This window comes from Parambassis ranga, chromosome 15 (assembly GCF_900634625.1).
Source record: "Parambassis ranga chromosome 15, fParRan2.1, whole genome shotgun sequence".
Taxonomy (NCBI): Eukaryota; Metazoa; Chordata; class Actinopteri; family Ambassidae; genus Parambassis; species Parambassis ranga.
Genome location: NC_041035.1, coordinates 13,510,272 through 13,537,652, shown reverse-complemented (window position 1 = coordinate 13,537,652; position 27,381 = coordinate 13,510,272). Strand labels below are relative to the sequence as shown.

The 27,381-nt window shown below is 39.7% G+C and overlaps 5 protein-coding genes across 7 annotated transcripts in view; 3 read left to right on the top strand and 2 right to left on the bottom strand.

Moving 5' to 3' along the window:
• The window catches only part of hpse2 (heparanase 2), a 43,531-nt gene extending 38,479 nt beyond the window's left edge, over positions 1-5,052 (top strand). Inside the window, exons 12-13 of the mRNA XM_028423417.1 lie at positions 855-1,001; positions 3,298-5,052. Coding sequence (XP_028279218.1) covers positions 855-1,001; positions 3,298-3,460 — 310 coding nt within the window. The 3' untranslated portion in view covers positions 3,461-5,052. The remainder of the gene's footprint in view (positions 1-854; positions 1,002-3,297) is intronic.
• A 3,377-nt stretch (positions 5,053-8,429) lies between these two features.
• Positions 8,430-15,331, top strand: hps1 (HPS1 biogenesis of lysosomal organelles complex 3 subunit 1). 2 transcript variants are annotated; one of them, XM_028423878.1, is made up of 18 exons: positions 8,430-8,720; positions 10,334-10,515; positions 10,620-10,754; positions 11,086-11,228; positions 11,315-11,423; positions 11,697-11,857; positions 11,950-12,052; positions 12,151-12,235; positions 12,399-12,463; positions 12,545-12,712; positions 12,904-13,077; positions 13,266-13,342; positions 13,424-13,561; positions 13,686-13,751; positions 13,913-14,057; positions 14,223-14,336; positions 14,437-14,519; positions 14,598-15,331. In XM_028423878.1, the coding sequence occupies exons 2-18, from the start codon at positions 10,399-10,401 to the stop codon at positions 14,761-14,763; spliced, it is 2,049 nt and encodes a 682-aa protein (XP_028279679.1). In that variant the 5' UTR covers positions 8,430-8,720; positions 10,334-10,398; the 3' UTR covers positions 14,764-15,331. The 2 variants fall into 2 exon arrangements, with proteins under 2 accessions (XP_028279679.1, XP_028279680.1); XM_028423879.1 differs by having other exon boundaries at positions 8,431-8,720; positions 14,601-15,331.
• On the bottom strand, positions 15,167-17,711 carry st3gal7 (ST3 beta-galactoside alpha-2,3-sialyltransferase 7). The gene is made up of 8 exons (XM_028423880.1): positions 17,575-17,711; positions 17,220-17,382; positions 17,011-17,134; positions 16,597-16,934; positions 16,328-16,514; positions 16,058-16,198; positions 15,651-15,800; positions 15,167-15,579 (listed from the first exon to the last, which is right to left on the bottom strand). The coding sequence occupies exons 2-8, from the start codon at positions 17,363-17,365 to the stop codon at positions 15,493-15,495; spliced, it is 1,173 nt and encodes a 390-aa protein (XP_028279681.1). The 5' UTR covers positions 17,366-17,382; positions 17,575-17,711; the 3' UTR covers positions 15,167-15,492.
• Positions 17,712-17,764: 53 nt separating this feature from the next.
• ankrd2 (ankyrin repeat domain 2 (stretch responsive muscle)) lies at positions 17,765-21,051 on the top strand. Of its 2 annotated transcripts, none has more exons than XM_028423503.1 (8): positions 17,765-18,517; positions 18,937-19,035; positions 19,145-19,252; positions 19,338-19,436; positions 19,577-19,663; positions 19,768-19,866; positions 19,941-20,039; positions 20,456-21,051. In XM_028423503.1, the coding sequence occupies exons 1-8, from the start codon at positions 18,485-18,487 to the stop codon at positions 20,579-20,581; spliced, it is 750 nt and encodes a 249-aa protein (XP_028279304.1). In that variant the 5' UTR covers positions 17,765-18,484; the 3' UTR covers positions 20,582-21,051. The 2 variants fall into 2 exon arrangements, with proteins under 2 accessions (XP_028279304.1, XP_028279303.1); XM_028423502.1 differs by having other exon boundaries at positions 19,577-19,675.
• Positions 21,052-24,398: 3,347 nt separating this feature from the next.
• On the bottom strand, positions 24,399-26,997 carry morn4 (MORN repeat containing 4). The gene is made up of 5 exons (XM_028423885.1): positions 26,950-26,997; positions 26,284-26,358; positions 24,823-24,937; positions 24,642-24,751; positions 24,399-24,547 (listed from the first exon to the last, which is right to left on the bottom strand). Exons 2-5 carry the CDS (start codon positions 26,348-26,350, stop codon positions 24,399-24,401), a joined length of 441 nt encoding a protein of 146 aa, XP_028279686.1. The 5' UTR covers positions 26,351-26,358; positions 26,950-26,997.
• Between the last annotated feature and the right edge of the window lie 384 nt (positions 26,998-27,381).

Here is a 27,381-nt window from a genome sequence, read left to right as displayed (position 1 = left end):
TGGTTGAATATTAGAAGTCTTGGACAGTTAATGAAATAAATGCCTCTCCTTGTGCCCAAAAGAACAAACACTAACCCAAAAACCGAGATTGCTTTGAGGATATGAGATTTCGGAGGTGGTAACTGGGAGAGATGTCTACCAGACGTTTTAGCCCTGACCCTGAGCACCAAGGCTGACATGTGGTATTCACTACAGCTGTGTTGTCTTTGTCCTCATATTTGGGCCCTTATTAGATTTTATCATGTTTGTCTTATCTGTCTCGCTTAGTTATTTACCTTTGGCCAGTGTTCCTATCAAGTTGTGTCCCCAGTGCTTTGCTCTAAGGAGAGGGACTCAAACACTGTTGTCTGTGTAACTCAAGAAGTGTTGCCCTTTGTGTTCACACCCTTTGCCTGACTCTCAGACCAGACAGCGGCAGGTTTTTTATGTTGGATACTGTACAAGAGAAGCAGATTTTTGCATTAGATAGACTTCATGAGAATGATAAAAATGATATGTGGTTTACTATATTTCATACTAAATATAGATTATAGGTTTTCAGCTGTAATAAAGGAGGCAACTTGCTGAGTAAAGGAATTCATTTTTTGAGCTTGCCTTATCTTACTTTATTAATTTTCTGCAAGCCTTTTGATCCAGATTAGATCAAGGAGTTGTGGTTTTATTATGTTACGATTTGGGATAAAAATATCAAAGCCTTCAGTCTCTTTGTAGTCATCTTTAATTATAGAGAATTTTATTTAAAATGGCATTGTAATATATAATAGGCCCCCATTAACAGATGTGTTTTTCTTCTGTTGTATTCTTTGTGAATGTAAAGAAAACATTAATATTCATCCTTTTCTTCGTGGTACCAGCCATAACTATGTGAGAGGCTCCATAACGATCTACATCATCAACTTGCATCGGTCACGAAAGAAAATCAAGTTGGCGGGGACGTTACGGAACAAGACTGTCCATCAGTACCTGCTCCAACCATATGGCTCTGATGGACTCAAAGCCAAGTTAGTATCTCTGTCTCATGTACACATTCACACACAAACACACACCAGCTTTCAGTTATTGTTTTCTGTCCAAACAGCATGTTATAGAGTATCCTGTTGCATTCATTCATGCTGATCAAACAAGACAAGTGCACTACTGGGAGACCCAGGTTATAACAACTGCACAAGTCCTGCAGTGCAGTCATTGCTTCTATAATGTTAAAAACGTTTATTAAACAATTGTTTTTATAAAGTTATTATTATCGTAGAAAGAGACAAAAAGGTGGAATAAAAACATTTTACAAACAACTTTATTCCCCCAGTCTTGATAGGGTGTTAAAAACGGGCCCTTCAAAGGGCCGCAGTGATTTTAATTTATGACCACAGTGTTGATCTTGTGCTAAGTCAGCATGTTGTGTGAATACTGCACCACAAAACATGCAAATATACACTAACATAAGTCTTCCTGCTCTTTGGGCAACAGAATATATTCATTAACAATAACACAACGAACCCTTTTCCTATTTTTTTAAATCAAAACCTATTAAAGCTGGATGTTTGTTTAGACTGTCATTGTAGTCTGTATTTCTGGCCTTTATAAACAGATACATTTACAGAACACAGATTCCGTCACAAAGTTCCAAAATGTGTGTGCGTTTTATTGCTTTCGACAGATGTTTCATTGTTAGATTTTTTTCATTTCATACTCATCCCATTTTTCTACTCATGCAATTTCACTAACTAAAATATATTATGCTTTATGTAGGTAATTTAATTCCAATTTCCTCAAAGTGTCCTTTAAAAAGTTTATGGTTTCTTTCCTTAAAGTCTCTGGCCTGTTATTTTGACTCAGACTTAAGCCCCAGATCTTGGAATAACAGCCTAATGACTCAGGACTATGTACGTGTGGGTGTGTGTGGGTCTGCCTTTGTGTTATATGATATCTGCAAACGGCCTTAATGGAGGCTCAGGCCTGATCCTTTAATAACAGCATAATGATGGAGGATGTTTTAGGTGTTAGAACAGGATTGCAAGGCAATTAATAGGCAAGTGAGCTAACGACGGGCCCTTTTCTGGCTTTAGGTGCCTTTCTATACAAGGGAGACTTTTATAATGGCTTTAGCAACTCCAGATGTCTATAAATTTGTAGTAGTTTGAAAGTATTCAGGCCCATGCATGCTTGAACGAAGGCTGTGAGCAATACAGTTTGATTCATAACTTCTACTTATTGAGCGGAGTTTTATTTGAGATTTTATTGAATTTAAAGGTTCTCCAGATCACTGGCCTTTACCCCTGTATTATTGTCAACATTGTAAAGTGATAGAAAAGACTGATTTACTGCTTTAGTCATGGCAGCAATTATAGTTGAATGTTAGAAGTGATATTAAAGGGCAAAAACACAAGAGGATGATTTATTATATCACATATCACAGATACTGGTCTTAGTGAAGAGAAGCGTTACAAATGTTAAGAAATAATAAAATCATACTCAAGCCAGCTTTGGTTGATAAAACCTCTGGATAGATTTTGTAAAACTGTGCTCATTATTGTGGCTTTTATCTTTATAATTACCTTTTTTTGTAACCACAGTTCATTTGTTTCCTTCCTTTTGCCACGTTATATAGCTACTCCTCAAAAGAACATCTCTGTGTCTGTTACAACTAATGCTGCTTAGAATAATCCAGTTTACTACAACTTGAATTGCAGGCAGATATTGTGCTATGGAAAATGTGGAATCTTTTTTTTTTTATTGGCCCATTTTATTTCAATTATACTAGTAATATTTTTTTCTTAAGCAATTATTGCTTAAGCTAAATAATTTTGTTGCTTTAAGTCTTGATAATTCTGTATTGTAATACACTTAACTCAGGAGGAACAGGATTCTGTATATCTGTGTAGATCCCACTGAAAAAAGTTATCCTAACAGTGCAGTTGTTTGATTGCAATATTGTAGCAGCAGCACCCCCAAGTGTACAACTGACAGAATCATTTTCTGTGGTGCACTGATCTGACTCTATGAGCTGATCCACAGCCTCCTGTCGTCTTTTAATGTCAAGGGTGATTCCTTGGTAAGACAGAGGCAAAGGTTTTCAGGGCATGTAATGAAACATTGTATGGATTGTGAAGACATTAAGGAAACATCCCTAAGGTTTCTCTAAATGAAGGACTCAATTGGTGGTGTGTCCTAAACCTTTTGACAATGATGTGCCATCCTACTTGAAAGGATCCTTTGTTGACTTGTTGAGAAACACCTTGTCTGTTCCGGATGAGCCGCACCAGTTTTCTATGTCAGTCTTCTGTCATCTTCTGTTTGCAGACATGTCCAGCTGAATGGGGAGAAGCTGCTCATGGTAGACAGCGAGACGTTCCCGGAGCTAAAGCCTAAGACACTGAGGGCTGGACGGACAATAGCAATGCCTCCCATGACCATAGGCTTTTACGTCATAAAAAACATTAATGCCTACGCCTGTCGAAGATAACATCGATAACCCTTCATCCCTAAGGTATAAGTGTGATATCTACCAAACCACCAACCTTCTACCAGCTTGACTCAAAGCTTAAAAACCAGAATTCCACTTTGTGAGGACTTCAGTTGAGTGGACACTTGAATACAACACACCTCTCTCTGTTTCTTCAAAACACAAATATAACAATTAAACTATTGTTCTCTTCTTTGTTCTAACAAAGACACATGAAGAGCTGCACTGAACACTTTCCATTTCTTTTCACCCCTCACATGCTGTGAGACTTGTATGGACAGCGATGGCTTTGTGCATTTTCTATGACGTTTGTGAAATGCAATATCAAAGGAAGACCACATTCTTTTACTTGATGAAGCTATATTTTTTTCCTCCTGGACTGTCAAACCTGGGGTTTATTTCCAAGAGTTTTTTTTCTTGTCTTTTCTTCTAATCTTTCTGACCAACAGACAAAAAAGATTGAGGAGAAAACTCTGAGCAGGCAGCATTTCTGAAGCATACGCAAGTCAGCTTCAGTTTGACTTGATCCTTTCCACAAAGAGAAAGATGCCATGGTATGTCCATGCTCGGGCTAACCACGTGTTTTGTGTGTCTTGTGTGTGTGTGTGTCAGTGTGTTTGTGTCTGTGTGTGTCTGCATGTGTGCATATATTTTACTGATAAAGCTACTGAAGTGTCAGTCTGTTGGATGTGCCGCTGAAAGTATCCTTTTCTTCCTTTGCCATATTGAATGGCCTACATCAAGGATCTGGTTCTTTTAAAGGCTGTTTTTGTGTGTGTGTTTTTTGTGCTGCACATTTCGTTTTAATACGATGTGTTGCTCAGTCTGATTCACAGTGAAACAAAGATAAGGAAAAAAATGTGAACCCATCCATAATTTTGCCTGCGTCTACATCTAATATCTAGATCCCAAAATTCCTATTTTTCAGGTGTATTTTAACATATCTTACTTTTTTTGTTATAATCCTTTAATGCTGCTAGGTCTTTTTTGTACTAAATATACATGATATATTTGACATTATTTTGTACAGATTTACTGTCATATTAATAGATTATGTATTGTAAATACAAAAAATTGAAGAAAAGTGATTTTAAGCTTAATATGTGTACTTACACACAGTATATACTTAATTTATATGATAAAATACTTTGCTGTCTTTGTATTTCTCTCTCTATATATATATATATATGTTAGAGGTACTAATGCCCCAAACCTAAAGCTAAAAATAAGTAAGAATGTATTTCTTGAATAATCTCTGACCAAGTGACTGTGCTAAGAATCAAATAGTGCTGGGTCTCATTGAGTGTCGACAGGCAGAAGAAAAATGCCTTTAAAATGGCCTTAGTCCATCTATCTCACTGATAGGTTTGTTGTTCACTAAATTGATCCCTACATGATGACAGAAAACTGGAAAGATCTGGCCATGTTTCTTGCAATGTCCTCTGAACTGACAAGTAAGAAAAAGGGTGGTGATTTTAGAGGCTGGTGGGGGATAAGCAGGGACCGTTTTGGTGTCTGAACATGTTAAATATAAAGAATATTTGTCCTCTGAATGTGTTTATAGTTAATGTAGAGATGTTCATATTTCTTTTGGAGAGCATTATTTTAATATGTAAAGTGTGCCTATATTATTTTTGGTTTTAAAAAAAAAAGTTTACATTGATAATAAACACTTACAAATACCGAATAAATTGTATTTGTTCTATATAAGGAAGAAGGAATGAAGTCACGCTCAGATTAAAACCGGTCAGACTGACTGTACCCTCATTATGCTACATACAAGAGAGGATTTGGAAGTAAATTCTGCTTCTGTAACTAGACTCCCCAGCATTTCTCAGGACAAGACAGGGATTTGCAAGAGCACATGGCACTGCAGGAAGGAGAAGAAAAAGAAACAAAGACACAAGAAGATTTGATTTATACATGCTCAGGAGCACAAAGAGAAGCAGAAATACCCTCGTTAAGAGCAGCCATAAATAAAAGTTCATGCAGCATCCTTTAACAAAAGGTACTGGAGTATTAAAGTTATCATTGCTTGTGCACTCACTCACTCTTATGCACCAGATGTGGAAGCAGCTGGAGTGAGTCTTTGTAGTGGGTAGAGTGCTGTCTTGTCACTGCATGAGGCAGCTGCTGATGGGAAACATGAAGCCAGGATGGGCTGAACGTCCAGACCTCAGACGAACAGACTAGCCTGAGCCACACTGGGCTCAGTGTCTGCTGATGCACAGACAACAGGGATCTGAAGAAAAAGGACTATGGCTTCACTCCTGTGTGACTAAAATGCTCGTCATTCAGGTGCCATCGCTTTCTCCTACATAAGCCTGGTATAGAAAAGCGGCATGGCCCTGATTTCTGTTTTTCTCTTTCATGACAGTGAGATGTTAACACTGGCGGCCCTTCAAGAGCTTGTGATCCAAAGCATGCACCTTTAATTATATTTTGGTTCCATTCATGTAAAACTTGCTCTTGCTTTTAAGCAGGGAGCAGAAATGTTTGGGCTCAAAAAATGAACTTCAGGAACAGCCTCCTTTCACATGTGGTTTGTTTTAAACAGGCCAACTTTGTTGACATGTAAGAATCAAACCAGACTCGTTAACACCTGGACCACTTCATTTGGGGTCATTGTAAAGGGGAAAATATTATTTATCATACTATGTTAACCATTCATACAGCACATTTGGATAAAGTTACAAACATGCTTTATTTTCAAAGAGAATGAGCTGACATGGAAAAGTAGAGGCAGACAGGTAGACTGAAATGAGCTGCTTTTGCTCCAGAAAATTGCTTAAAATCAGTTGTCAGCATGTGTTTAAAACACTCTTAAGATTGACTTTGATATTGCCAGAACAACACATAATCTAATAATTTCTAATCAAACGTATGCTGAGTTTGAGTAAAACCAAAAGATTAGCTCAATTGACAGAGGCAACGTGAGGCCTTTGTGAACCTCCTAACATCTAGAGCAGGATCGTATCAAGCCAATCTATGGAAATGGTTTTGCTTGGATAACTCTGCTTCATATAAACCTGTACCCTGTGATAACAACTGCTGAGCGTCACGTCCTCTGACAAAATCTAATTTGTTGTGATTTAGGAGGACTGTACCGTGTCTGTCCACTTCTGCGTGACAGTGTCTCCTTAGTGGAGGTAACTGTTACCCAGGCCCACCTAACACTGTTTATACTCAGTGATCCATTTTGAGACATGCAAGGCCCCCTTGCCCTGTTAGCAAACACTGAGGATTTCATGATGTTTACTCTATATATACAGGAGTCAGCTTAAATAAGACTTTCATGAATGCTGGATCCCCAGAAAACTGATGGACTAGATTAGACTTTGGCCCACGACGTAGAACTTTTGGCATTTTGGACCATTTTGACCCAAGCAAGGTTAATAAAACATAAATATTTATGTTACTATGAGGTTCTTTGCTGTGCTCAGAAGCAAAGCACACAGTCTGTGCAGAATATTATGATATAACACAGATTTGTTGAAGCCATCAAAACATTCTCTGAGAAACAGTGAAGTGTTTGGCGAGCATATGCAGCATCAATGTAATCTATCCTACAAGGTTTAGTTACTACATTTGAGGATGCCCTTCTAAGTTATAGCACTTTATACATCCATCCATCTTCCTAACCTGCTTTATCCTGTACGGGGTCAAAGGGAGGCTGGAGCTTATCCCAGCTGTCAACGGGCAGGAAGAGACCTGGACAGACTGCCAGTCTCTAGAGAGAGACAGCAAACATTCACACTCCTGCTCACACCCACGGCCAATTTAGCAAACAACCATTCACGCTTATGCTTGCACCTATGGCCAATTTAGAGTCCCCATAACCTAACCTAACATGCATGTCTTTGGTATGTGGGAGGAAGCTGGAGGAAAAAATGCCCCAGCCAGATCTAAAACAGGGACCTTCTTGCTATGAGGGGGCACTGCACCACTATACTGCACCATACTGTTCTTCTAAATAATTATACCTCAGAGTGTTCTCTGGCCTTTCCCCCACCGTTTTAATCAAAATGATCAATATACACAAAATGTCTGTAATCACACTAACACTCAGTGGGAATACTTTAACTTGCATCCCAGCTATATCACAAATATGGCTGCAATGTTGCCACATGGGGTACTTGTCCACAGTCCACTCACAGTGTTTAATTTTGGTACCTCCTCTCTGTCTGTATAGCGTGATGCTCTTGGAACAGCATTTTCTCTTATTTTTGCTTTGCCCTTTTTGCCAAATCTGGCAACTTCTGCTGCAATCATCCCCTTTCAGTTCAAAACACCCTTTCATCATTTACTTTATGTATAGCATCATCACCATGGGGCCATATGCTACTAACATGGTTCCATTGCCCTTAATACACATTTATCTCTGTAGAAATCCAATCAGGGGTATTGTCAGACAAAATCCATGGTTCATAGTCATAATAACATGCATTACTCATAGACCAACTCTGTTTGATTGCAGCAGTTTCCAGCTGCTGGTTAAAGCATTCTAACTCAGTATTACAAACATTTGGACCCCTTAAAACTATTAAAACATGGTTTATAAATACAGGGATTAACCTTAAAATAGTTCCAGTAGTAATACTGGATTACTTTATTGATTTGTGGCCTGAGTTCTAGGATTTTTCATGATTTTTTATTTTTCAGCTCACACGTTATATTTTTCTCATCTTAATTATAGTCATAAAAAGTTTATCTGCATACAACTTTGTATTTTCTCTGCACACCTGAGGAATACATTATTAGGCCCATATCCTGATTTGACACTATTTCTTTTAAGAAATAAGGGCACAAACAATTCTGATCTCATGCTTAACCATGAAGCTGCATTCCATAAATACCAAGCTATTATCTACAACAGTATCTCTGTCATGTGCCCCGCTTCTGGCAGCAGCACATGACTTTCTGCTGCCTCACTGAGCACCAGTCTCCTGGAGGGGCAATTCGCTGAAAAGAGCAGCCACTTACCACCATCACTTATCCAGCAGCGGGCCCTCTATGCTTCCAGGACTCCCCTCCGCGGCTCTATCCGTGTTCAGATAAGCGCTCACTTCCTGCCTCCTGCTGCCGTCACATGACCCGCTGCTGCTGCGGGGCTGCAGGAGGACGGAAGCAGGCTGAGTTGAAACAGCAACCCGCGATGAAAACGACCACAGGCGGCACGATAAACTAAAGAGACCCCTACTTTGGAACGACGGTGACATTGGAGCGAGATGGTGGGATGACCCGGACCAGAACACTCTGAGTGAGTTCTTGTGACATGAGCTGTTATTGTGTGTTTTTGCGCAGCGCGGCGGAGTTCAGTATGCATGGAGGAAGTTCAGAGGTTTGTAAAGGGGAAATAACTTTCAGAGTTCATGTCAGAAGTGGGCATTTTCCACTTATTTCATGAGTTAGACTGAGAATTTCAGACGATAACTTTATAACTGTTTAACTGTTGACATAAAACCAGCCTGGAAATGGACAGAGTAGAGATTACACGCCCTCAAAACTCGAGAGTAAGGCTTTTAAATAGTGCTACTAAAGTAGGCTGAACCCAGGAGTACGCTGACAATTTGTCTGCCAAAAAGGACGAACACTTATTTTACACAGCACCAGAGCATTATTGACACTGTAAACCACGACAAAACGGGTTCTTACCTGCTTTGTTTTACATATTAATAAACCTGCAATGCTACACAGGAAGCTAAGTTTTATAGCAAGTATTTGTGGGTAGTTTTTAAGGTTGTATAAGTATGTTGTTGGCTAAAAATAATATTTAGAAAATGTATTACACTTAAACTGGCTGCTCTCCACTTACCTAGCTTGTAAACTAGCTGCTTGCTTAGCTAGCTAGTTGCAGTAATAAGGAGGCTAAACATTTTGTTAGTAGATGAATTAATACACAGAGATGTCCAAAGAAAAAGGAATTAGGGACTTTGGTGTAAAAACTTTCTGGTATTTACACATGTCTGGACTGAAACAGGATTTGCAGGGTTAGTGATGGCTCTGAGCCTTTCAGGGTTTATTTTAGTTTAAGCTGGTTCCACAGGGCAAAAAGTTCACAAAGTGCAAACTCTCATTCTTCAGCAAGTTATGTTTGAGCTCATTAGAGGAAGAAATCACTATTAAAATCTTTTGTTGAGAAGAATAAAAAATGTGTGAGTGTGCCTGCTTTGACTAAAGAGGTCCAGATGGCACTTTTGCCATCTTTTGACCATTGATACAATAAAGTATCTGAGACAGTCTGCAGGCAGTGGAGCATAGGGAAAAGTTTCTAACATAGCTAATAATATCTATTTAATATATTATGTACAAAGCAGCTCTTGCTCTGCTTCCCTCTTACCAAAAGATCCACATACTTCAAAAAGTTTCAGATGTGACTGTCTGCACAGATAGAATTTATTCATAGTATCTGTCACTAAGGACACGCAGGGTGTGTTTCTTTTTATGCATGGAATCAGTTGGACATTTTCCTAAATCTATGAGTCTCTTTCAATCAGTTACTACACTAATTTTAAATGATTTGACATGCAGCTGGCTTTTCTGACTAATTTATTCAGCCTGTTTGACCTGTTGGATACTGATACCAAGTACTTGTAGAATGTTTGTTGTTCCATCAGTCATTCCTTTGTCTCTTTGCATAATACTTTTGAGAAAAGAAGTATGCATGCATAGAAGTCTCTTTCGATAAGTCCTGATCATGAGGATGATTTTGTGTTTCTATTGTATTTCTATTTCTAGATTTTAACACTCTTCTCATTCTGTTATGCCTTTGCTATGAAAAGTAGCAAGTCATATTTCTCTGCTGTACAAAATCCTTTCCCAGACGTTTTATGTCTTTCATCTCAGTACTTGTAACATTTTTTTTTTTCACAGCATAATGCGTATGGAGTAAATAGAACACCAGAGTACAGCAGGACAGGAGCGCATCTGTGGTCCAGATGAAGTGCTTGCTGATAGCCAGTGAAAGTGCCGAGGTCCTCTTCTATTGGACTGACCTAGAATTTCAGCAGAATATCCAGGATCAGTATGGAGCGTCTCAGGAGGAGGGTCAGGGGGTACGGAGGAGAAAGATCATTCACTTACTTCCTGTAGTTGTTAGAATAATTTTCTTTTAACTTTGTTCATCTAATGTTCTTCTTTTCTTTGTTTTTATGAGCAGCTTCCGGCCTTTGAGGACAGCATCAGCACACTGTTTGCTCCCATCATTATCTCCTGCAGCACCATGGTGGACAGGCACAGTGATGGCTACACCTCTTTTACCACAGAAAACAACCACATCTATGTACTACACCAGGTAGCACATGCCCTTCACGATAAAAGCTGTCTCTATCCCTGCACTGCTTGAGATTTTCTTTTGACCTCATTTTGAAATATTCCAATCCTTAAATAACACTAATGCAGGCCTTTCTCAGTGGAGCGTAACATTTGTCATGTGAGTCTTGTTAGGAATCAAACTAGGCTTTGTTCTCCTGCAGCACGGGTCCAAACACTTGATGTGTTTCAGGTTCACTCAGTGCTTATGCCATCTTACATCTGCCTTGTTTTATTACCTAGCAAAGCAGGACAGAGTTTAAGACACACTTTTGCATTCATGTACTGATTAAGCATTGATTGGATTGTCTCAGTTCGACGAGTGTCTCTACATTGCTGTGAATGGAGATGGTGAAGAGAAAGAGGATGATCTGAGGAGGAAAATCTATGTGATGAAGAAGATGATTGAGGTCCAGTTTGGCATGGTAACCCTCAGCGGAAACCTCCTGAGAAGAGAGTAAGAGATTTTACATGTTCTTTCTTGGTATAGGATTCATTTTTAAGACATCTGATTGATAGGTGATCTATGTTGTCTGTCACCAGACTGCGTCCTCAGGACACAGAGCAAAGAGCAAGGCTGTGGAAGCATCTCCAGGGCCTGCTGGAGACCTACAGTCAGCTTCGGGAGAATGACCAGAGCTTTTTAGTGGAGGTACAGCACCATCACTTTATACCAGCGGTGGTGGAATTATTCAAAACATTAATGACAGTAAAAAAAAAAAATACTTCAAACACATTTCGCTGTGTCTTTAAATACTGTAAACACAATCCTTGATTTTCTGTATCTATACTTTCATGATTTTGTGGTAAAAGTTTAATGAAAAGCAATTTTTTTGTGCTGACTACATTGGACGTTTAATTTCATATGCAGTTTTTTTAGATAATCACTCTGAGCCACTTTGTCTCATGCTGTGTCCTCTTTTAGGCAGTGGAGAGGCTGATACACCCCACACTTTGTGAGCAGTGCATTGAGTTTTTGGAACGCCGTTTAGTTCAGCAGCTGAATACCAGTGTTGAGAGAGCAGGAGAAGAGGTGCTGCATGCATTCATCCTGGTGCACACCAAATTACTTGCCTTTTACTCCAGGTACACATGTTTCCTTTGTTCCATAATTCAGTCTGTGTTGTTTTCATTCATCTATCTGTCTTTCATTTGTCTACATGTCTTCTCTCCCCTAGCCGCAATGCAAGTACACTCACCACTTCAGACCTCCTGGCCCTCATCATCATAGCACAGAATATGTATCCTAGCGATGTAGACCTAGATGATCCAAGTCCTGAGGTATACAGGGCTTACAGCCACTCAAACAATCTTGGTCAGCTTGTCTCTTAGGTTCACCATGTTCCTGTGTGTGTTCTCTGTGTGTTTCTTCTGTGAAGGATGTAGAGAGTACATCTGGTTCTGGTCCTGAAAGTTTTTACACTCCAGAGCCCTCCCCTACAGAGAGAGACTCAAGCAGTTCAGGTGGGTGATTGAGTAGAGCCTGCTAATCTATTTATCTGTCTGTACATATGCTTGGAGCGTTTGACATGATGTCAGGTCACATGTACATGGGCTGGATACCAACCTGTTGTTATGTAAAATGTGTATTTAGTGGCACATAAGTGAATATATTCTCTTTTTTTAGCATCACCAGAGCCACCAGTAAGAGGAAGCACTCCTGTATTTGAGTTTGTGGATCCAGACATCCAGGTGAGTCATATAGCAATATAAAATAAACAGATTGTTTAGACTGTGTAACACTTCTCACACAGTTGGACAAAATGTCTCCAGATGGCAGAGGACAGCTTGCACACCCTGGAAATTAGTCCGCCCGACCCTTCAACCCCTCGCAGAGTCTTCTTAGAGGTTTCACTGAGAGAAGGGCTGTATCCCATGATGCCTCACTCCATGTACTGTCTCCCACTGTGGCCCGGGATCACACTAGTGCTGCTAACTAAGGTTTGTAGAAACCTGCACATAGCACTGTATGTATTTCCCTGCTCATTTTTTATGTGCACAGACCTCTGGGCTACACGTGGTACTTGTCCAGTAGGGGGCATACATGTGACACATTTAACTTTCACAGTATCTAAACAAATCTTCTGGCTTGTTGATGTTGATTATTGAAGCATTATATATTTACCTGTCAGATTTCTACCAGTCGAGTGGCCATGTCAGTGTATACGTTTTTGGAGGCTTTCGACAAACTAGAGAAGCATTTAAAAGATGGAGGTTCTCCTGCTGCCAGAGGCCACCTGACGATACACGACATCCGCAGCAAATTGGATAAATTCATTAAAGCCCTGGGTCCTAGTGATATACAGGTATGTATTTTTATTTGTAAATTAGGTTTTTACATTCCATCAGTGCATTTATATAATTGTCAAAAAGCATCCAACACAAGTGTAATTGTAAAATTAAGATCCTTGTTTGTTAAAGTAACAGAAGTCATTCAAAAATATTTTTAGTTTACCCAAAATAAAATCATCTGTTGTTTCTGTTTTCCATCCAGTTTGCGCAGTTACAAAATGTCTGGACAGAGTTCAAGAACAGAGCCTTTGCTAGGGGAGGACCTGGGTTTAACAGAGAGTAAGTCTGCTGCTGCCCTCTGCTGGATATATGGCATCACAGCCAGATTGTTGAATGATCCTACCATTCTTTTTGTTTTAGTCTGATCCCGTGGTGTAAGAATATGAAGACCCAGCTGTGTGGCATATACAGACAGTGTTTTTTCACAGACTCTGGACTAGCCAACACCCATCGATGTCTCTCCCGCAGTCTGCAGGAAAGAGCCCAGACGATGGTGCAGTGTGTATCAGTCAACCAAGCAACTTTTTGCATCATTGTTGTTGCACAAAATAAGACACCTCAACAGCATCATGTCTGTATCTTTTTTCTCACTCTGTCTTTTCTGGACTTTTTTTCTGTCCAGAGAGAAACTGATGGACTGGAAGGACTTTCTATTGGTGAAATGCAAGAGGAATATCACCATGGTGTCATATCCTATCACCAAAATAATCCTTCTCCCTGTGTTGTCGCATTGTGTCTAATCTCTCAGTACTACTTAAAAATGTGAATTTCTAATATTTATAGAAGTGCATGCATATTTTAGTGCTGCACACTGTTATCGTGCATTGCTCTTAACCCAGTTAATCTCACATACCTGGAGGATTTCCCAGGACTCATCCATTTCATCTGTGTGGACCGATCCAGCGGCCAAATGATTGCACCGTCGCTCTGCATCACAGAGCGTGCCACATCTGAGCTGGGGAAGGGACCAGTTGCTCAATATATCAAAAGCAAGGTCAAACAAACAAGGCTTCATTTTAGTCTTTTCCTCCGTTAAATGTAAACAAAAATGTGATAATGAAACTAAATTGACAGATATGAGTGATTGGTGTTAACCAACTGATTGTTGGTAACTAAAATGTTATTTTCTTTCTTGTCTTTCTCCTTAACAATTCTGTAGGTGTGGAGCCTGGTCAGCACAACGCGCCGTTATCTTCAGAAGGGTTACTCCACTGTCACCCTGCGTGATGGAGATTTCTTTTTCTGCTATTTCCTTTGGTTTGAAAATGAAACGGTAAGTTACTCATTTCACAAGTTTTAGCATCTATAACTAGCAGATCTATTTACATCCTAAATGCTTCAAATAATGTGTACCGGTACATCTTATCAATCAGGGCTACAAATTAGAGGCAGGGGACATACCCGTCCTGCCTGATGACTCTCCCCCCATTGGGATGCTTGCCTGGGACTATTACAGGTAAACATCCTGGCAAGATAATAATGCATGATGTGACTAATTAAAAAGTTCCTGACTAAACAAAGTGATGTCTCCAAGCAGGAAGCTGCTGCGGTACTACAGTAAGAATCGCCAGGGTGAGGCGGTGAAATGCTACGAGCTGCTGACGGTTCATCTGGGGGTTATACCCACTGAGATCATCCTCCAGCACTGCAGACAACTGGCAAGCAAGCTGTGGGAGCCTTCACGCAATCCGCTGCTGTAAACATACATGTGAACGAGTCAGAGTAGCCAAGGTACACATTCATAGTATCGCCAAGAACAAAAAAAAAAACTTTCACCATACAGTTTAGTGCATCCTTTGCCCATGTTTTGTGTCTTATGTCTAGAAGCACTTACATTTCTGATCAGCACAATTGGATACAATAATAGGTTTTTCACATCACATCATTTTTGTCAATTTTAATGTGATATTGAATTGTTACTATCACGTCTTATTTATTAGTAATTCTGTATATGTGTGTAGATTTTTTTCACTATATAAAATTTGCAGCTGATCAGTTGTGAAAATGCACAGACCGTCCACGTTTGCCTTTACTACTGCAGGAATCAATGTGATTGTATGAAACATGAGATAATAACTGTACATATTTTTTTGAAAAAAAAAGTACATTATCTCACTTTTATTTGTTTGAGTTTTTATACATAGAATTTCTTGAAACATTTTCAAAACAAGCCCATCCCTGATCACATTACATACAATGTCCGAGTCTATCCTTTTTGCTATAGTTGCTGTTCTACCGCTGATGATTTAATAGATGTGTACATTTAGAGTTTAATGTGCTCACTCATCGTCAACCCTGGAGGCTGTGAGCATTTCAAAGGTCACTCATGCTGTGAATGGTTCTTCAAGAAGAGAACATTACAGAGGATTCCATAGGCTCACAACAGGAAGCAAGTAGTGTATGTAGAGTTCATTATAGGCCTGTCTGACTCACAGGCCTCCTGTGAGGTCAGTCACTGCTCCTGCTGCCACCAGGTCCCTCAAGAAGAGTTTTTCAGAGCTGATGTCATGCACCACCTGGATTCAGATTAAATAATGAACTGATTGCAGCCTCCTTAACCCCGGTTTGATCTTTGGTATGAACTTACTTGAGCCTTCATGGCGTCCATGCGTAAGGTCTCGTAGTAGTGAAGCCTGGCCTCTGGGTGTTGCATGTCGTACCCGAATCCTGCCAGGCTCACCTGGTCACACAGTTGCAAGGCCATCACCACTGCACTGGCACCTAGTGTTGGAACCATCTTTAATAGGAGAGAAAATCCCATTTAAGCATTGACTGGAACCAGTAAAAGCATAAAGATTTTAACAAAGGTGACATCTCCATAAAACCGGAAGGACTCAAGGTTAGAAAAAAAAGTTATGCTTTTCACCCCTTCTGCTGTAACTTTTTACTTTTTCGAAAACAGGTTTTCCTTTTTCCTAGATTTGTACAAGAGTAGAATGTGAGAGCATCTCATAGTTTGTCACTTGGGTGTGAAATTTGCATGTAAGAACTCACATTTCCCTGTTTCAGTGCATATTTCTGTAAGACTTGGCCCGTCTTGTGAATAATCTCTGGGTGGAGGATCTTGAAGTTCTCTGGTTTTAGTGGAATATCATCCACCACATCCCTCCAGAACCACATTTTGGACCAGAAACTCTGATTAAAAACAAGCACAGGGGATGTAGAGCATGTGAGTGGGATGATAGCAGTATTGCTAGATACTACATGCAGGGCTTATGTAATACATCCTCTTTGTGTGCAACGCTGCTTGTGTTGTAGGCTCACCAGAGGCTGTTTGGTGATGACAGAAGTGAGCCAGGCAAGGTCCAGGCTCTTAAAGACCACCAGAGCAACCATGGTGGTCTTTTTGTACTCACTCACAGAGTGAGGTGCTCCCTCAGGGTAAAGCAGACGGATGGTGGTGCGTGAACCAACATCTCTTTCAAAACCAGGCACAGGAGCATTATTCAGTCTGGTAAAAGAGATATGAAACAGTGTATGTTCACAGCTTTGCTACTGAAAACATGAACAGTTACTGTATATTAGGCACATACCTAATAATGATGTGATAGTGATCTATATGAGATCCCAGATGGCTCCCATGAAGTATCCCTCCATTGCCCACTACCACACATCTCCTGCAAATGCCCTTTTTCTTCATTGTAGCAGGTAAACCGGGTTGAGGTAGAGAGGCCAGGGCCATGGCCAGATGCTCTTCAGTACCTTGGAGCCCCAGAGGTGGAGGCAGATTCCACTGGGGTGGCCTGTTGTGGTGCACAAACACAGGAATGCCTAGGAGGCCTGCTGAACAGGACAGTGGTTTGAGGTGTTTCTGACACCAGCGAGGCTGGCAGGGGTCTAACAGCAGGGAGGCTGACCGATTTAGTAAACCCTGTACAGAGGGATAAACCTTTAACTTGGGTGAAAAATAGCCCGGCTTTCAAAGATATGCTCTGATGTATCCCTACCAGGTCTTTGGGATATTGGTCATCGCTGAGAGTTGCCACCTTATCTAATGGGAAATATGCAGGAATCAGAATAGCCAAATAGCCACCAATTAGAAACAGCAGACAGAGGCCAAGGTTCTCTCTTCTAAACAGCAGAGAAAAAAGGCAGCAGCTTTAATAAACTTGATAACCATTCCACACCATAAATATAACGTTTTCTATGTATTTACCTGCTGAGAAAAAAGTCTGCAGAGTTAGTCTTTGTCATCTCCTTCTGTCGGTTACAGACAGGTGTTAGTGTCATGTCCTCAGCCTCAGGCAGCAGCGGAGAGCCATCATCTGGATCCTGTACACTCAAGTGGTTCAGCGTCACCATGGTGTTTGTGCTTACACCTAAATACATGCATCAAAATCACAACTATGTCAGAAACTAATGTTTTATGTACTCTAATGTTAATAACAATGTGAAAATATCATGTCACCTATTTCACTAGTGAATATCAAAACACAAACTGTCTCTGACTTTGAAACTGCTTCTAGTCTTGCTCAGCAGAAACATTACATTTAGGTAAATGAACAACATACCTCACAGTCAGCCTGGCAGAGTCCTAAGAGAAGTCTATTTGCTTCTGTTCCATGGTTGAAGAGAAAGCAGCACTGTGCATGTCAGTTAAAATGGCTGCTGCTCCCTATCTCGCTGAAGACTTCCTCCAATAACACTGGTTAACTATTAACACGCTCAGACAGGAATGCATGTAAATAAATGTGTGCGTTTCATATACTCTGCAAAAAATAGGTCTAAAAGTAAGGTCAAGGTAACAGTCTGAGAGAAAGAAACAACAGATGGCTTAATGCATCAAACATGGACAATGTTTAGATTAACATCTATAGATGTATGTTTACTGTCAAAGAAAGTGATATGTTTCGACTGAAAAATCACCAAAGGTGTACTGAGTCAGTGACAAAATATGGCTCTGCTATTAAACAGATATTTACAAGGCATCACCTGGCAGTAATGAAACCTTTATAAATAGCATAATCCTCCAAAACAGTGTGTTTATGAGGGTGGTACACCAGTTGCACAGAAGGACACGCTGCTGCGACTGCCCGATTGAGTAAAACCAGGAGCTTGTGGAATGAATATACCCACAGTGCATGACATGCCAGAGGGGTTACTTGTGTGTGTATGTTTGTGTGTGACAGAAAGGAAAGAGCGAGTGGGAAAAAGAGAGGGACGGAATGTAGGGTTAGCATATGCATGAGCCAAAGTGTACACACACACACACACACACACACACACACACAGACACCTGTCTGTGGGGGGTAACACAATGTCCCACCATGAACCCGGCATTCCAGCTGGGAAGCCACTGGGCTTGTAGCACTTCTGTACAGTTTGCTGTTATCTGGAGCTTTTTCTTTACTGCACTAATTTGTTACATTTAAAGACACTATCTCTTTTCAGATAGACAAAAAAGGTTGTGCATCCAGTGTGATGGACCATAAAATTGAAGAAAACAAAGCCCTGGTAAGCAACTTGTTTTTTGTTTTTTTGTAATTATTTCAGATCACTGAAAAAATTTTTAATAATATACATGTTTACTGTTACAGTGGCCCTTTTTGAAAAAGCTATAATATGATTAAATAAGGGTTTCTTATCTAATCTATCTATCTATTATCTGTGGATTAACACTGTATATAAAAAACGTGCTAACAGCGTAGAAATGTGGCTTAACTGGATTGTTTCTGTTGTTATGGCCATGTCCTAGCACTATGCTGCAAATTTATTTTGACATTAACAATGACATTCCCAGCTCTCAACACCCCTTAGTCTACTTAGCAACAGTTGCCTACTACTGTAGACTACTTGCTACTTGCTACACAATCCAATGCTACCTTTCTCATCTAGGCTGCCTAACTGTGCTTCTGTCATTTTTTATTTTTTAGGCTGAAGAGAGAGCCGGGAGAATCCCATCAGAGCTGTGCATAAGGGAAAAAAAGATCAAAAGAACATACAAACCCAGTGTGTCTGTAGAAATCCCAATAGTGAGTGATCAGAAACTGTATCTTCATGTGCATGACACTGATATAAAAATTGAATCACTGCTTCTCCTGTCCCTGTGTGCCCTTCTCTGTGTGTGTTTTGTGTAAACAGACAGGACCTGTGGATACTGCTGAATTTATGAATGCAGCCAGTCAAGGCAAAGTGAATGTGATAGATGTGTATCTGGCTGATGGCGGGAACCCTAATGCCCATGATGAGGTAGAGCTCTCTGTTTGTAGTAAATCAGCTGAATATTAATATATAAACACAACAAAGCTGCAGCTAATATATTCAACCTTTCCAGCTGAAGAGGACAGCACTACACCGAGCCTCTCTGGAAGGACACACTGCTGTTGTCCAAATGCTTTTGGAGAAAGGAGCTGATATCAACTTAAAAGACCAAGTAAGATGTGTGGGTGCATGGCTCTTTAGTAAAGATGATGATGAGATTCTGTCAGATTATCCTCTCACACCAAAGCTCCAGCCTCTAGAGGTCTGAGGTCAGCTCTGCTAATAGGATGGGCCCCTCCTGCTGTGTTTCAGCTGGGCTCCAGGGCCATACATTGGGCTTGCAGAGGGGGGAGTCTGGATGTTGTCAAGGCCCTGAAGAGCCATGGGGCTGACCTTAACGTAAGAGATAAGGTGAATTTTATTTTGTGCCCATTCACACCAGAAAATTGTGTGTCTGCATAGATTACTGGTATGCACAATGTTTGTCAATGTCCACACTGCAGCTGTACAGCACTCCTCTGCATGTGGCCACCAGAACAGGACACACCACCATTGTCGAGTACCTGCTGTCCTGTGGTGCTAAAATCAACTGCAGGGACAGGGTAAGCAGAAACTAACCACTGGGTTTCATCACTTATACAACATCTTCTCACAATAAAACATTTTCTACTCTTAGGAAGGTGACACAGCCCTGCATGATGCTGTGCGTCTCAGCAGATACAAGATTGTGAAACTGCTCATATCTGCTCGAGCTGACACAAATATACAAAATCATGTGAGTTTTGCCACCCGCTCTGCATCCTGTTCAGCCAAATTTATATTCACATTTATTCATATTCCTGGCACTGTTTTCCTGAGAGCTGTTAATACTGTTATTTTGTCATTTTATCAAACTGTACTATGTGAGGAAAGCAAGGCAGTCTATTATCTGTAGATAGATCTGTTGGTCCTGTAGCCAGTAAAATGTCAAATAAATGTATTGATTTATTTTTGACATTTTGAGATGTGTGCAGTTCATTTTGGACTAAACATGGCTTGTTAATTTTTATGTGACAACCTTTGTGACATTACAAAAATATATAATGGTTGCAGACAGAAGTATTCCTCCTTTTTATAGAGGCGTTTATTGACTATTATGTAAGGAGCTGGCCTGCTATGAATCATGCTAACATCGTGACGGTGTGATTGCAGGAGGGAGTGACGGCAATGCAGCAGGTAAAACAATGGCAGTTTGACATCATGGAGATGCTGCAGGGGCTGGAGAAGCTGAGGGAGCTGGGAGTTGTGTTACCTGAAAACATCTCGACAGAAAAGTGAATGGCATAGTGTAAAGTTGTGGATCTTGTACACCATGACCATCATCTAGCAAAAAAAATACATAAACACAACCCCTCTATATATTACAAAAATCAATCTACAAATAAAGGGAGGCCCACCTAAGTGCACATTTTTGGTGCTCTTCTTCTGTAATGAATTAAATCCCACATCAGTAGACACCCAGGGAATATGAGACTCATGAGGGTATTAGCGGTCTGTGTCCACCTCTGACTTATACACTTATGTCACTTTTCTATGACTGTCTGGTTTGGATGACATTCTGTAATTCTACTTGAGTGCTGTGTACATCACATTTGAGTATATGCATTATTTTATATGCATAAAATCTGTCTTTTCCAGGCCATGACTGTAAAACCTCTGAGATTAATCTGAAACCTGACCCTAGAAAATGTCAGCCTGGATGTGACGGTTTCTAAATGATCTGCTTATATGAAAAAGAACAGGGAGGGGAAAAAAGCATATGGCTGAGAAAACAAAGCATCATTTCTCAAATCTTTAAGCGACCTAAAGCTTTTGATATTTGCTTTTAAAGAGCTTTATAATCTTAGGATCACTTGTGAATGTTTCACATCTGCCTTTAGAAGTCAAATAATTGTAACAGACAGAGCTGTTTGAATACACATCAAGAGTCAATGGACAAGGCCAGAGCACCCAGTAGCACTGTTTGAGATGTCAGCTGATGTTAGCAGAGATGAGTGGCATGTCCCTGCTAATGTCAGGGATTCAGTGGGAGCTCAGTGGGCATATTTTCCTTCTATCATCAGTGGCTCAAATGTTCCTAAGGGAGGCTTGTCATTCATGCTGGGGGAAGCAACAACTTGTTACTTTGGTTAGAGTTTTTGTCACTGTAAACACATTACTCATTTTGTAAGCCTATTTAAAAGTGTTGTGTTTTCTTTGTTTTCCCCAATTGTGCTTTTTTTAGGCACATCATCATATATTATCAAACGCACACAATGCTTCCTGTTCTAGGAAAGGCTGTGTAACCATCAGGGACACATATGCTACAACGCACATAAGTATATCTAACAAATGTATGTGTAAAAAAAAAAATCTCTTTACATCTCTTTAAATCTGTTGGACTCATGCATGTTTTACTGCTTTAGGTTTGTTGTTTTCAATTCTCTGTGTGCTAGTGTGCTACTGTGCTGTGATGCTGCTGGAATAAGATTTATCATATCATTTAGATTTATTGTGATGAAAATATAAAACAATAAAAGTAGTTTTCTTTCAGCTTTTCTTATATTAAAACACTATGAATTAAAACAAGTTTCAGTGTCAACACACGTTTTATTGAACACATCAACTGTTTACCGCCTCTGTGTTACATAGACCCATTCCAGGAGCTTGAGAGGATCCTGTGCAATTATTTTCTCCTAGAGCACACAAAGCAACATTATTGTGTTACTCATAAAAAGGTAACCATGGCAATGATATTTTCCAGCAAGTGAGAGTCTGTACAGGCACGCTTTTAAAGCACCATTTGTTTTCAGTTGAAAATGGATGTGTTAATAAGTGTATTCAGTTCCATTCAGGCAGGAGTGTGTAGGCAACGAAGGCTTGAGCAAGTGATGTAAAAAATAAATGCCATTACATGATCTAAAATGCAGCATATTAGATTCTTCAAGTTTGCTTAAAGATAGTGGAACTGACGCATGCATTGGTCTGCTTTTCTGTGCCTAATGTTATCTGCAGCCTTTCTGGTTGTACTTGTCAAAAACACAATATTGAGTATATAACAACAATAAAAATCAGTAACTGCAATAATCCAGGCTTGAGACATCAGGAATATGGGAAAGACAATATAATATCAATTCCCTGTTTAATCTTCGGTCATTTTGTTTGACTTGTGTACATGACACCCCTGGAGGAGCTGTCCTTATTGATTTATCTTTATTGTTATATGAAAGCTATATGAAAGAACAAGCAATATCTTCTGTTGACTGTTTCAGGCTTTGATACTGGTAATATCACTTGATTGTCTTTGGTTGAAATTCTGTGTAGGCAAACCATGTCTATATATATATATATATATATATATATATATATATATATATATATATATATATATATATATATATATATATATATATATATATATATATATATATATATACCCTTTAAGGCCTAATAACTGTTCAAGTACACCAAGTTATTCTGTAATCACCCTGGCTATAAAGGGTTATTTCTTAACACTTCAAAACACACTGTTAAATAACTGCAACAACACAACTAAAGTCATTTTTAGGTAATTTTCTACCAGACCAATCATTCATTCTTTTGAAAGGTCAGACCAAATACAATCATTGACAATGAATATCTATATACCTCACGGAAAAATACATAGAATACCTTACTCCTACATACATATATCTGATTCACAAATTTAGGATTTCAGCTGCCTTATTTTGAGCTATCCAGTGTGATTGATAAGACCATGGCCTAAAGTATATGGTTTGACTTTATGTTAACTGTCTTAGGTTTCCTTAAATATCTACATTTTACTTTATGCCACCAACTTATTAATTCTCCCTCATTTGTCCCTAATTCAGTGCATTTTGTTTCGATTTTTTCATTTGTAAGGATGTCATATCTTCCAGATCTTACAGGTTAAGGGGGGAAACTTGACAGAATCTTATCAAGACAAGATAGTCTGCTCTCTAGTGATTTCCATTGGGAATGTAAGGTTTATTAGAAATAGAAAGGCTGCTGGACTTGTGAGTGATAGGAGTTAAAACTGAGCACCAGCTTAGCAATGTGTCAGGGTGAAGGAGGCAATCTTCAAACAAAGCTCAAACTAATAAGGGTGTCACACACCTTAGGGCACATGACACAGAGGAGAAGGAAAGGGCACTGTGCATCATTGGATTCTCAAATGGACACCCTTTAACGAGACTCCTATACAAAAAATGTCCTTAAGGCAAACGTGAGTACTGGTCTTCTAAAAGGGAAAAACACTGTTGACAACTGGATTCTTCAGATAGCAAAGTCTGCAGCAGCACTGTTAAATGAGATGACTTTTAAAAGGCGCCCTGTGGCAGGTTCTTGTACATGAACAAAAGTTATGTTTACATTCAGTGTCTTTCACCAATATAATCTTTGAAGCTTGACAAATGTGCTGAATGCATTTTCTTCCTAATTTTTAGTTTCTTTTTCTTCTTTGTTTAGATGTTTAGCCTGCAGTCTTCTTCATTGGCTTTGTGGGTGTATTGCAGTTCTTTGTGCACCATCAACTCTTAATCAGCAGAATAGCATATAACCCTCATTAATAATGTGTTGCCCAAAATTGGAGCCTGCATGTAAAAGCACTGCCCAATGTTATTATTAGCATTCTGAATTACACAGCACACCTTTAAGATCCAATCTGTTATAATGGACTGCAGCATGTTAAGGTTAATTCATCTAATTATTAAGCAAACTGTTCCACTTGTGGACTGAAATTACAAACCAAATTTACAATAATAATAATTTCTGTGATTTGATGGATGAGGGTTATTCGAAATTAAAAGCTAAAATGCTGTTCATGACTAAAAGATTTAGAACAACAGCAGCAATTGATATCTACATGACTCACAAAGTTGAAGGTGTGCTTCATGGTGTTGTGCATTTTGAGTCATTATTTGGTCAAACTGCATGTGCATTCCAAGCAACTGGAGCTGGAGAGAGGAAGATGCAGAGAAAGAAAGTGATGGTGAATGAAGAGATAAAGATAAGAGCAGGAGGAATGTATACATCCCTAAGGTCCTTCTGGAAGGTGTCAGAACCCAGACTGTGTCTCCTCAAAGGTCCATGACGGTCAAAGTGCCAGGCTGTGAGCACTGGACGCTGATGCCTGTGCACGCTGCACCACCCCTGGACACTTCTCTCTCTTCTGCAACTTGTGGTTTTGAAACAAGCCCTCGTTCCGTGGAACACCATGAGTTCCATCTGGAAACGTCAATAACCCTAGAGGCACAGACAGAGGACACTATGACCAAGCACAGATAGACAATATCGACACACTGATGACCAGGCTGTTCTAGTGGTTTATCAGACTTACCATATCCCTCTACGCGCCCATCTTTGAATTCTCCTTCAAACTTCATGCCATCATATCGGCTGAAGACTCCTGTGCCTTGAAACTTCCCATGTGCAAATTCTCCTTCATACCTGACATGACAAATACAGACCTGGGTGACTTTTATATGAGTACAGATTTGTTTGTTTACTTGCTCACACACCTGGATCCATCTGTAAAAAGCAGCACACCAGAGCCGTGGAACAGTCCATTCTCAAACTGGCCGGTATAGCAGGTTCCATCCTGAAACTTGAGCTGGCCAACACCATGCCTCCGACCTGGAACATCCCACACCATCAGAGTATAAGCTTCAAACAGATGATGGAAACACTAGAAATCCCAACATGATCTTGATGGGTAGTGCTGGTTTTATCGACATGGGTGTCACTGTGCCTCATCTAACCACTTAGCCTCTTATGGATTACTTTGTGTGTATAGAACAGGCAAATGAGCATGACTTTTAAACTTGCAATCCAGCTCAGGGTTTTTTACATTCACTCTTATTGAAGAGCCACTACATGTGTCACATGAGTCAGTATGTGCTTGGATTTAAAAACCTTCCAACCCCCGGAGATAAAGGTTTACCACAGAATTAGGAGTCCCATCTGCCTCCTGTGCGGCGGGAATTACAGCAGTCTAATCCTGCAGATTTTTTAGCATGGATTTCTACTTTGGGCTGTGAAAACAGTCAAGGAATGTTCTTGCATCGCCCTTCTCTTATGATCCACTGCTGAAGCTCATAATCATGTCAGACGTATGTATTAATTGCGTAGTACTTACAATTACCACACCAAAAATGTGTCTTAAGTAGAATCATACAAAGGAATTTAGAATTGTTTTTTCAGTGATTTAAAAGTTCCTTAAAATCATCACAAGTCAAAATAAAATTCCCTGAATGGCCTTTTTAGCGATTTGGTTTCTCAACAGCCTCAACAGGGACTCTAAGATTTCCCAAACAGGTCCAAAGTCTAATCCTCAAGATTTGACCAAGCCAGAGCTGGTCAATCTGGCTGTATTTGTAGTTACCAATGCAAGCTAAATGGGATTTGACTAAACAGCTTGACCTTGCATGTCTCTTTACAACACTGAACTTGCAATCTAAGTGTGTGAGAGAGATTTACAGGAGTGAAGTCATCCTCAATAATCTGTGTCACAAGTGAAAATTTTGACAAGATGTTTTTCCAGAGAAAACATATACACGCATGTATGCTGGCATAAAACATGATATTTGCTTCCATAGCTACTTGGACATTAAACTGGTGTACAGTTTGTTTTAGTAGTTTAGTTTCCAAATTCAAACAGTAAAAAAACATCTATGGTCAAGCTCAGATGCTGGAGCCCTTACTGACCCAGCTCAGTACATGATCACAGCTTTTACCTGCATATACATATACATAATAATAATTAACTATATGGGTTTTACCTCTGCTAACTGATGCACATATAGGTGTGAGAAACATTGCCTAAAACAGACCCACTCTGTCATCAAAACCCCTTACCTAGCCAGTAATTACAACCTTGACACCTTGCAGACACATTACAAGGCCTGGATGTACACTGAAAAAGACGCAAGTCACAGCTTGTCTCAAATGTGTTAAACAGCAACAACTGAGACTTGTCTTGCCTTCTTTCCACTCGCCGTGGTACTCTTCCCCACTGGCATAGGTGAAAGATCCTCTGGTCAGAGTCATGGTAGCCCCTATTTAAACACAACAGAACACATGGCTGGTAGTTTCTCAGTCAATGGAACAGATGAGGTGATTGTCTCTTAGGGACACTGTATCACAATTTTGTCTATCTTACATAAGTTACAATTTACATAAACAGAAGTATTTTGTATTAAAATAAGTGGGGAATTAATGAAAAAAAATATTGTGGGGCAAATAGCTCTTATTAAAAACGTTACACCTGTTCATAACAGTCAGTCTATAACCCTGTTCCTTGCACATTTTAAAACGTGACTATAACATGGCCGCAGACATAACACTGGCAGAAATTGTTTAGTGACAAAAAAAATGACAGTGTTACAGAATGGTAGTCAGGTGTAATTTTACCCATGCAGCCACCATCTAATAAATAATTCACTATATGAAGGCTGAGACACTCCAACGTTATTACAAATGTAACTTATCAATGTGCCATATGTCGATCTGTGCAGCCTTAGATGCATGTTGCTGAACAGGCTTTCGCTTTTAATGACAAGCTAATATCCTAGCTTATAGCAAATCAAACATAGCCTACACATCCATATGAGGAAAACGTGATAACACCTTTTAATGCTCTAATTTACCTGCACACTACGTTTGTCGCCTCTGAAGCATGGAAGCCTCCTTTCAGGAGCAAAGGGGCGTAAAAATATCAAAACACCGGCTGAGAAACGTATGTCGCGTTTAGGCGCTTCTGCTAAACTCGATAAAAAACGTTTGTAGGCTATTACTGCGTCGCTTCGTTAAAACTGGAAAACACGTTTAAATGTAAAAGAAAAAACATGAAAAAACGTCACAGCCTTCACCCACAAGACCTTTGTGTAGCCCCGTTGACACAACGCGTGCAAAAGCTAAATTTCTTCATATTTTTGTCGATCGCAATTTAGAATGCTGAGATTTACGGGAGTCCTTAAGGCAACATTACAACAGCATAATGTGCTGCAGCTTATAGACACTGGCAGACATATTTAAAGGGATTTTCAGCATTTTTCTGAGGCTTGGATTGTTGTTGATGT

Excerpts from the sequence above, each read along its gene's own strand:
- morn4 (XM_028423885.1), bottom strand. The coding sequence starts at position 26,350 with ATGACTCTGACCAGAGGATCTTTCACCTATGCCAGTGGGGAAGAGTAC. Across the intron at positions 24,938-26,283 it reads CCACGGCGAGTGGAAAGAAG|GTCGGAGGCATGGTGTTGGC; the intron begins GCAAGACAAGTC and ends GGGATGTTCCAG. Across the intron at positions 24,752-24,822 it reads CTTTTTACAGATGGATCCAG|GTATGAAGGAGAATTTGCAC; the intron begins GTGTGTGAGCAA and ends TTGTCATGTCAG.
- hps1 (XM_028423878.1), top strand. The coding sequence starts at position 10,399 with ATGAAGTGCTTGCTGATAGCCAGTGAAAGTGCCGAGGTCCTCTTCTAT. Across the intron at positions 10,755-11,085 it reads ACATCTATGTACTACACCAG|TTCGACGAGTGTCTCTACAT; the intron begins GTAGCACATGCC and ends GGATTGTCTCAG. Across the intron at positions 14,337-14,436 it reads TTTGGTTTGAAAATGAAACG|GGCTACAAATTAGAGGCAGG; the intron begins GTAAGTTACTCA and ends CTTATCAATCAG.
- st3gal7 (XM_028423880.1), bottom strand. The coding sequence starts at position 17,365 with ATGGTGACGCTGAACCACTTGAGTGTACAGGATCCAGATGATGGCTCT. Across the intron at positions 17,135-17,219 it reads GCAGACTTTTTTCTCAGCAG|AAGAGAGAACCTTGGCCTCT; the intron begins GTAAATACATAG and ends TCTGCTGTTTAG. Across the intron at positions 15,580-15,650 it reads TGGACGCCATGAAGGCTCAA|GTGGTGCATGACATCAGCTC; the intron begins GTAAGTTCATAC and ends ATCTGAATCCAG.
- ankrd2 (XM_028423502.1), top strand. The coding sequence starts at position 18,485 with ATGGACCATAAAATTGAAGAAAACAAAGCCCTG. Across the intron at positions 18,518-18,936 it reads TTGAAGAAAACAAAGCCCTG|GCTGAAGAGAGAGCCGGGAG; the intron begins GTAAGCAACTTG and ends TTTATTTTTTAG. Across the intron at positions 19,253-19,337 it reads ACCCTAATGCCCATGATGAG|CTGAAGAGGACAGCACTACA; the intron begins GTAGAGCTCTCT and ends CAACCTTTCCAG.